Consider the following 10,079-nt stretch of genomic DNA (forward strand, 5'->3'; position numbering starts at 1 on the left):
CTGGAGGCGAGCATGGGAGGAGTTGATGACGGAGCTGGAAAGCAGGAGGTCTTGTGAAGAGCGGAGGGGACGGTTAGGGTAATACTTTGAGACCAGGTTGGAGATATAGCCGGGGCCAGAGTTGTGGATGGCTTTGTACGCGGTTGTTAATATTTTGAATTTTATCCTTTGGGCTATAGGAAGCCAGTGTAGGGATTGACAGAGGGGGGTTGCAGACACTGAGCGGTTGGTTAGGTGGATGAGCCTAGCAGCTGCATTCATGATAGACTGAAGGGGGGATAGCCTGTGTAGAGGTAGGCCAATGAGGAGGGAGTTGCAATAGTCAAGACGAGAGATAACAAGGGAGTGGATGAGCAATTTTGTGGTATCTTTGGTGAGGAAGGAGCGTATTTTGGAGATGTTACGAAGGTGGAGGCGGCATGATTTGGATAGTGATTGGATGTGGGGGAGAAAGGTGAGGTCCGAGTCAAGGATGACACCTAGGACCTTGGCATGGGGGGAGGGCTGGATAGTTGTGTTAACAATCTCAAGGGAAAAGTTGGGGGAAGGTGCACAGGTGGGAGGAAATTGACACATTGCTGGTGCCCTATGCAGTCTAAGGAACTGTTCCATAAAAGTGGGTGCGTTATTACACAGAAATCGAAGAACCAACCACACACAAGAATAGTACTGCTGGGCAGAACGAAAGGTTCATTCCTAACTGTCCAAGCTCAATCATACTATATAATGAAATATGTACAATCATATACATTACCTCCAATCTGCAAGCTGCTGGTTACTTCCAATAGTTTCAGGAATCACGGCTGTCGGCTGAACAGAGTTATGAAGGGCAACACCAGGAAGTTGCTGCCATGTAGAGGGCAGTAAGATCTGCTGTGTTCCACCAGGCCAAGCCTGCTGGAAAACACAAAGAATGGAAAGAAAGACAGTTTCTTAGTCACACACCAATATAAAACATGCCACTTTAACCTGTTGAAGACAGTGGATCTTCACCTTGCAGAAATAAAGTGTAACCGAATTAAGGCCTGTGATAATCATTTCATTTGTGGTGCTGCATTGCAAAAGCTGCACAACTACACTATTCAACCAAACATATTTACTACTAATAAAAAATATTTGTAAATGTTGTTAAAAAAAAATACAACACATACAAAAAAAGTAGGTATGTCAACTTTTACTAAACATCTTTTTTATATTTATTAATGTGTATTTACTGTCCTAAAAAGGTTTTGAATAAGCTGCAAGCTGCAAGTGACCAATCTACGCGGTATGTACAACATACTATAACAATGCATTGATAGAAGAATTAAATGCAATAGAATTTTCAGCTGAACACTGCCTAAAAACATGAGCGATTATTCCATTAGAAAAACAGTTTCATGTGAGTGTTTCAAATCTTTCAAGTGGAAGTCAGGAATATTTTTTTTCTTCATCTTTAACAATCCTTGCCCCCCTAGTGAACATGCCTTAAATGTTACATTACTGCTCTGCAACCGGTGCTGCCATTTCAGTCACAAATTCTGGGTTCTTACATACTGCAGTGGTGGCACCACAATAAAATGGCTGCAATTTTTTGCTCCTCGCTTTCCAACCACAGAGGCTGGCTGACAACAGTCATGCCCATCATCTCGCAGAGACTATATCCTCCCAGCGTCATGTGACTCCAACACATCGCAAAGCCTCTGTAGCAATCTATTTTCCTAATCAACAGTACTTAGAATGAAAAACAGACCAGCACACTCACGTAAGCCAATTTTACACGACAATGTTTTGTACTTTAAAAACAGTCATGGCCAAAAATACTGGCAACCCTGCATTTGTCAGCTATTTCACCACTTCACACAGAAAATTGTTGCAATTACAAATGTTTAAGCAATCTCATTCTTTTGTTTGTATTGGTATGAAAAAAAATTGGGAGGAAAAAAAAAGCCAAACCAGACACATTCCACGCAAAACTCCAAAAATGGACTGGACAAAATTAATGGCACTCTCAATTAATATTTGGTAGCACAGCCCTTGGAAAAAATAACTGAAATCAATCGCTTCCTGTAACCAATGAGTTTCTTACACCTCTCTACAAGAATTTTGGACCACTCTTCTTTCACCAACTGCTCCAGGTCCCTCAGATCGGAAGGGTTCCTTTTCTGCTGTTTTGAGATCTCTCCACAGGTGCTCTATGGGATTTAGATGTGGACTCATTGCTGGCCAGTCCAGTATTCTCCAGCACTTTGTTTAAAACAATTTCTAGGTGCTTTTTGACATTGGGTCATTGTCCTGCTGTAAGACCTATGGCCTCTAACAGAGACCCAACTTTCTGACACTGGGCCCTACATTGCACCCCAGAATTCTTTGGTAGTCTTCAGATTTCATAATGCCATGCATACAGTGAAGACATCCAGTGCCTGAAGCAGTAAAGCAACCCCAAAACATCAGTGAATCTCCACCATGTTTGACTGTAGGGACTGTATTTTTTTCTTTAAAAGGCCTTGTTTCTTTTTCTGAAAACAGTAGAATGATGGGCTTTACCAAAAAAGCTGTAATTGTATTTAGTCTGTCCACAGCACATTCTCCCAAAAGGATTTAGGCTTCCTCAGGTAAGTTTTGGCAAACGTCAATCTGGCTTTTTAATGTTTCTGTGTCAGCAGTGGAGTCCTCCTGGTTCTCCTACTTTAGCGTCCCTTTTTATTTAGACAGCGACATATAGTGCAAGCTGACACAGTTGTACCCTGTGCCTGAAGGTCAGCTTGAATTTGTCTGGAAGTTGATCTAGGGTCTTTATCCACCATTCAAACAACCCTTTGTGGCAATCTTTGATCAATTGTTATTTCTTCCAAGTCCAGGGAGATTAGGGGCTTCTCTCCTGAACTACATCTTTATTCTGGTGCCTTGACTTGATTTCTTGACTTTGCATAAAAAGCTACTAAAATTTGGTCTGATCTTCATTAAATAAAAATAATAGATAAACAATTTGCTTAAACCTAAAACACACCTACTGCATTTTCCCATGCCTCTATTAAACACATACATTTAAGCATTCACAGTCAGTGTTGGAAAACAAATGAACCTTTACGTTAGTATTGTGAGGAATGTTGTTACCCAATGATAAACTCCAGCTATTTTCTGTAGAACTGATCAAATTTTCAATCTTCCTTACAAACCTGTTTTAATGGGATTCCTTGTGTGAATATCCTTCAGGTAAAGGTCACCATGTCTGGACTTTGCCCGTCTACACTAAAGCTGGCCATACACTGCGGCCAACCACAGGGCTGAACGAAAAAAAATGGCTAACACCTCCCCTGTTGGGCTATTGTATTTTTACAACCGCGAGAATGCTGCTGTCAGAATACCTGAACAGTGCCCGCATTTGACTGGATGCAGGCACTATTCACACAAAAATCTAGACCGGCTTCTTTGAAAAAAGTTGATCAAAACAAATTCAACTTTTTTTAAATGGAGGGGAGCAGTCTTGGCCTCACACTGGTAAAATTTTGGCCAAAACAGCAGGTCTCTGCCAAATTTCTACGCGTGTATGGACACCTTAAGTATTTCTTCTTTTGATTTAACCATCCTGTTGATTTACTACTAAATTAAAGGTTATTGTCTTACTGCATCTCCCAAAACATTAAGAAGGTACCCTGGCATCATTCTTTAAAATATCTTGATACAATTCTGAATGTATTGTTCCATCTAGGCAAGCTCTCCAAGACTAAGGCAACAGAGCCAGAAAATCTATTTGTTTGTGATGGGGATTGTTCCCTTCAAAACCTAATGAGCATTTCCGCCAAACAGTTTAACATTTGTCTCAAAAGTGCTATGGTACATTCAGGTGATAATTTAAGACATACAGCAATGTTTTTTTTATAAATAGTGTCCTCTCTATGAGCACCATTTTTTCTCAGTGTTTTTCTTATAGTGAATACATGAACAGAGAATTCGACAACCCAGATGAATGATTTCTGAAGCACTGTGATGTTTGTAGGAGACCCACTCCTAGACATGAATTTTCACTTACCTTAATGAGGTGAAGCAAAGTGAAAATTAATTCTGCAAATCAATCTTGTGCCAGATCAGGATTTTTTCTTTTATGCATTCTTGTTTACACTATTGGATGATTGAAGTATTCAAAACTTTACCTATTTCACTAAAATAAGTGAAAGTTCACTCTGCAAAGCTCTACGCCTTTAGCTAATCAGGATACCATCTCTCTAGACAAAACTGACTCTTTATATGACGATCAGACCATACTTTAGAAGCCATTTGTTTAGAAGTGCAAATAACTCTAAAAAGTTCAAAACTGTAAAATAACTGTTACAAAGCAGATGAAACTCAAGCAGCCTACCAGAAGTTCTGCAGCATCACATACATGTTATATGTTCAAATAGTGTTTTGATATCAACAGTATTTCTGCAAGTGACAGACCTTTGTCTTATAAGCAATGCTCCCGAGACATCAGTTATAAAAAAAAACAAAAAACAGTGGAAACAAAAAATAAAGTTTTATAAATGTTAAATCACACCATGCGTCTTTCCAAAAAGCCAACACCTGCCCAAGACAAAGCATATAGTTTAATATAAAGCAAGAATATCCCAGAACGTGATGCAGAGATCTGGCGCTCCTAGCGATGAACTGTTTTGACAAAGGAAGGACAAAAAATGCAAAGCTTTGCAATGGAGTAATGCAAACTTAGGCAAAGCAGTAAAAGGCAGTCAAATCCATTGGCAAGCTGGCAGATGAACTAAAAGGTGAGCTAAAGTTAGATTGCCATTTAGAAAGAAAATGTTTGGAATGCATGTAAGGGATTAAATCAATTAAAACAATTAGGACTGATTGTCTTATCAGCCAATGGTACAGAGTCACCATTAGCGACTACTCCCAAAACAATAGATTTTAAGGAAAAGAAATGGGTGGGGAGGTTCAAAACAGACGTTTATAGATTGTGTAAAAGTCCTGTGTGCTGTTTTTTAGTTAACACTATATTTAAAGAAGAAAATTATATTGCCTAGATGTATAGAAAGTAGGCAAATAACCAGGTCTATGTGCACTACAAGCATGCCAGTAAACATGCCGTACATAAGTGCATAAATGAGATCCTGCTTACCTCCAAAATCTACCACAACCACTGTATTTCAAAATCACATTACATAGTATTTGAGGTTGAATAAAGACATAAGTCCATCAAGTCCAACCTATTGTGTGTATAGGTTGGACTTGATGGACTTATGTCTTTATTCAACCTCAAATACTATGTAACTATGTAATGTGATTACATTAACTAAAGAAACACATGAAAACATTTAAGCAGTTGCCTCACAAGACAAATACTTAAATATGCTCACGGCAGCGATACATGGAGTCATCCCCAGGAAAAGCCCTTTGATTAATCAAATTTCACTAGCAAGAAAAGTGTGTTGAAGACAGGTGAAGTAAAACTTGTTGACAGACCTCCACAACCACTTTTACAGAAAAACTCTAAGTATAATCAGGAGTTCTTTCACAGGTTTATTGGTGCTGTTTTAACTAGAGTACAAGATCAATCCAAAAATTTTACTCTCCAAGAAATTAAGTTGAGCTCACCTTTAGGTTCAAACAAGAATTTTCAGCATCTGTAGAAAAGCAATATCATTGAGGGTACAGAACAAGCTATTTCGTCGATTAGGGTAATGGCTGCACAGTGTTTGGGGTTTGTTGGTTAAAGGGCTTCTGAAGTCATTAATTAGAAATCTATATAGATGAGAGGCCTTGAGTACAGTACATCTCAGCAGGAGACTGCTCTTAAGCCACTGGGTTAATCTCAAACCAATCATATACAAAAGCTACAAAGATTTCACTTCTGCATGCAAAGAAATGATCTCCCAAGTCACCAAGAATGAAGCCACTTAGACATTTGCCATACTTAGTAATAAGTTAAAAGACAAAGTGGAACATGGGCTACACTACAGTTTATCTTATATAAGAGTTATAACAAATCGGAAACTTGTGAAGACACCACTTGATTAAAAAAAAAACACGGTTACGAATGAGAATACTCTAATACTCTCCTCAAATGAATTGTGCTCAGAATTTGAAATAGGATAAAAGCCTTGTTTAATAAGTTTTAGTAGTTGTGATCAAGCCGAAAATTAAAAACAAAAAACAACAAAACTTAAAACCAGCCAAAAACCCCAAAACTCTCTTTCCTACCACCTGTCCAATCAAGGGAATCCAGATTATTGAAAGGCACATTTTGAGCATTGCGGGTGTTTGTATGTAGTAGAATTTTACAGCGGTTTTGTGTCAGTCTAGTTTTCTACATTAAAGTTATTGTATTTTCAAGTTTATGTTTTAAAACTTGAAAGTATAAAATCTTTGAACCCATCTAAGGTTTAATTATTTCCATAGTTTCCAATTTAGGCACTGAGTAACGTCATAACTGAAAATACAGTACTGTCAATAAGGGCTGTTTCATCAGGGAAACCTTTTGAAGCCAAGCTGGAAAGAATAAACGGAAAAAGCTGTATAATAGGAAGCAAGAATCCAATTTAGCCCCCTCATTGGAAATGCTGCCTTAAAGAAAGCCAGGCTGAAACATAGGAGGCAGACAGCACTGCAGCAATCATTTGCAGGGGAAAGAAAAATAAAAATAAAAAATGAAAACATTAAGAAGGAGCCGCTTAGAATGTTGCAAGAACACAGCCACAAGATGGAGCTCATGCTTCCATGCTCTTCAGAAACGTTCTATGATAAAGAGGAAAGGAAAACATATATACACAGATATATATTTAAAAAAAAAAAAAAAAATGACTGTGTGTGTACACAATCAAGTGAAACAAAATTACCAGTACAGCAGCAGTCTGTTCAACTAAGGCCGGCCGCCCGGCTGCGCAGTTCAAGGTAAATGGTACCGCATACTGTGGTGTGATGGTGGCTACGTGTGGATGAAGAGTTGTTACCATTAGTGGTGTACAGCTTCCCTGAAACGTAGATTAGGAGGTGAGTGAAACAGTGTATTTATTACCAGGATATATACGTTAACATTACCATAATAAATGGTATGTGGAACACTTTGCTTTCAGCCTCGTATAATAAAAGGTTCAAAACAAGTGTTACTGCTGCTCATAGCAAACTGTTATAAAACAGTAAATTTTAATGTGCCACAATTTAGAAAACAAAAAGCATCCAAATAGTAGCTACAGGCAACAGCAGCAGTGTTTTAACCCTATTCACAATTAAGTTCTATGTGTGGAGTGATAGTTTTGCTTGCTAGTCTCTCTTGTCTGCAGCGTTAACATCCATTGTTATCTTTATTAAATGCACATAAGCAATCACATCCCTACTAAAAAAATAAATAAATTATTGGCACATTACACAAGGCATAGGCTTTTAAAAACCCAACTGGAAAAAAACAGAATTGCAGTACACCATGGATGAGCCGCAATCTGATTACAAATGTTAAGCTAAATCGCTGTGTGAAAGTCAGAAAAAAAAAATACTGAGGAACAGAGTGAGAGTTAGGCCTCATTCACACACGACGCAAGAGCTAAATTGTATGTTGTGTATATGCGTGCACTATATGCAATCCCAGAATGCATCATTTGCAATAGAAATTGTAATGAACTGTACGCGCGTAGAAAAATACGCAGAAATACGCTGCCCGTACGCATCTCGGTTCCATTCTGTTTTAGCGCATTTTTACGCTAGGCAAATATACGGCTCCATACGCAGCTATGTGTATGGAGCCTTTTATTTGCATATGCTGCATATGGTACAATACGCTTGTATATGCGTGGCAATGTGAATGAGGCCTTAGGCTGCAATCACACCAGCAGCTGAGCTACAATGTACAGCTACTGGTGTGCGTTAGCGGTCACCTTTGTTTTTTTTGTTAGAACTGTATTGAAACATAATAACTTCTATGGGTACAGTGCCGTGCGATGCAGCTATATCATATCGCAGCACTTCTGTGACAAGGCTAACTGCCTCGTTTTGCATTGGGGCTGCACTGGCCTTTTTGTTTTTTCCTGCTCAGCCCCAAAGGAAGACAAGGCAATCTGTGGTGAATCTAGCCTAAAAGGTGCAATACACTTTAGCAAAAGGGACAACAATCTAACCTATAGACAGAGAACAGCTGCTTATTTCTCTGGCCATGCAACTAACACTGATAAATAATTGCAGTCTCAGTGGCACAACAGTAAACACCAGTGATATCAATAAGTTTGGAAATCGAATTCTTATGGTCAAGTTTCGGATGAGGACAATCAAAAGCGGAAAACGCAGATTACCAATATCAAGCGAGCAGAACATTTTGCCACTCAAAAATTCTTAATTAAACATAATCATTTAAGCACTCTAGAGAAGATTTGAAATGAAAGTTGTATATAGTTATTTGCAAAAAGAACCATATGGTTCTTTCCTATAAAATAGTCAATTTCTCAGCCTACATAAATGTTACTAAGTTGTCAGCAGGCCTGTAATGCTTATTAGGCTTTCAGAGCAAAAAAGCTCAAGGCGCTCACCTGTTTGCATTCCACTCCTTACTATTCGTCACCGATGCTGCCTATCATAGTTATGGACCAGCAATGAGCCATAGAAGCAGAAGAGGGTGGGCCCCAGCTCAACTAAGATTTGCATTTACACTATAGGACTATAGGTTTTGGGGCTTCTGTGGCTCAGAAAATACCTCAAAAAAACATTTCAGGTACTTGTAGGTGTCTGTTATATGGCCCCAATGGCATATTAACTTTAAGCACTTTTACATTAAGACTATCAAGAATTCTGCTGTTTTTATATGTTCTCTGTTTTCTGATGTGTGGCTTTATAGGACTCTGCTGCTGGTATCAAGCGGATCCATGAGGCTGGGAAAATAGAATAGTAAGCATTCGATCCAAGAACATCCACAAAAACAACATACACCTGCAGCAGAGTTCTAAATTAGACAACCTACATGTACATGTGCTGTCATGTATGGCAGGAAAAACAGCATTATAGGGAATCCTTATTGCAATCTTGTTACAGTGATTTCATTTTGTTAGTCCACAATACATTAGATAAAACAAAATTACAAACTTAGAAAAAGAGAAAAAAAAAAGGAGGGTAAAACTCAGAATTCTACAGTTCTGTGTAGTCTTCTAGAACAAGGAAAACACAAGCATACATATATATTTATATGCACAGAGTATGCCTCTATAAATATATGTATGCAATTATAGATGACTCCATTAACACAAACCAGAAATAAATTGATCTCTGCTGCAGGCTTACACACAAGGTCAAAGACAACAATACAGGGACAGATTATGAAATGAAAAAATAAATTGTAATAGAAATGTGGACTTGATCACTGCAGACTAATCTCAGACTTTGTGCTTTTGGTAATTGATGATCTTTGTTATCTGTTGCCCAAGACTGGACAGATGCCAGAAATGGGTTCTTATTCAAATGTAGATGTACAGAAAATATTGGTATACACACTACACTGGTAAGCTAGCAAAAGGTTAATAAGTCTGGAGATAAGGTAGCCAGCACTGCTGACATATTAAAGCTTTGGGTAGCAGGGATGTCATCTTAAAGAGGTACTGAACCCTGGAACCTATGCCTAAAAAAAGGAGGACAAAATACTAGTCACCAGCAATGTCTGTGGTCTATCTGCAGGTTATTTTTTTCCCCTCATTAATGCCTTGTTTCGAACTGTGTCTCTGTATAGAGGTGGCCATCCTGATAAAGCCAGGGCGTTTGCTTTAACCCTTTCGCTGACAAGCCCTCCGGAACATTTTTCAAATCAACTGGCCAAGACATTTTTGCATTTTTTTCCTATTGATTTGATTTTCAACTGCTGGGTTGCTAGCGTTTGTAAAAGACCCTCCAAACCATATATTTTCATGCAACACAATTGCAACACAAGGTATCACAACGAGTCACAAAGCTTTGCCATGCGCTGCTACAGTTAATTTAATGTTTTTTTTTAAAGAAAAAAAGAAAAGAAAAAAGATCATGCACTGCGATGCGTTCTAACAACGCACTGCAGCGCATGTGCATGGTGTGCACAACAATATGTGTGTGTTATGTGGGGGGAGGGAGGGGTTGTGCTTTTTTTTTATTCGTTT

The 10,079-nt window shown here is 38.6% G+C and overlaps 1 protein-coding gene across 1 annotated transcript in view; it reads right to left on the minus strand.

Annotated features, from left to right (window-relative positions):
• The window catches only part of HIPK1 (homeodomain interacting protein kinase 1), a gene marked incomplete at its 3' end in the record, with an annotated part of 112,999 nt that overhangs the window by 9,337 nt on the left and 93,583 nt on the right, over nucleotides 1–10,079 (minus strand). The window contains exons 10-11 of the mRNA XM_018573833.1: nucleotides 6,816–6,950; nucleotides 755–897 (exon numbers count right to left, since the gene is read on the minus strand). Coding sequence (XP_018429335.1) covers nucleotides 755–897; nucleotides 6,816–6,950 — 278 coding nt within the window. The remainder of the gene's footprint in view (nucleotides 1–754; nucleotides 898–6,815; nucleotides 6,951–10,079) is intronic.

The sequence above is a fragment of the Nanorana parkeri genome, unplaced genomic scaffold (genome assembly GCF_000935625.1).
Source record: "Nanorana parkeri isolate BGI_ZX_2015 unplaced genomic scaffold, ASM93562v1 scaffold2560, whole genome shotgun sequence".
NCBI classification, from domain to species: Eukaryota; Metazoa; Chordata; class Amphibia; order Anura; family Dicroglossidae; genus Nanorana; species Nanorana parkeri.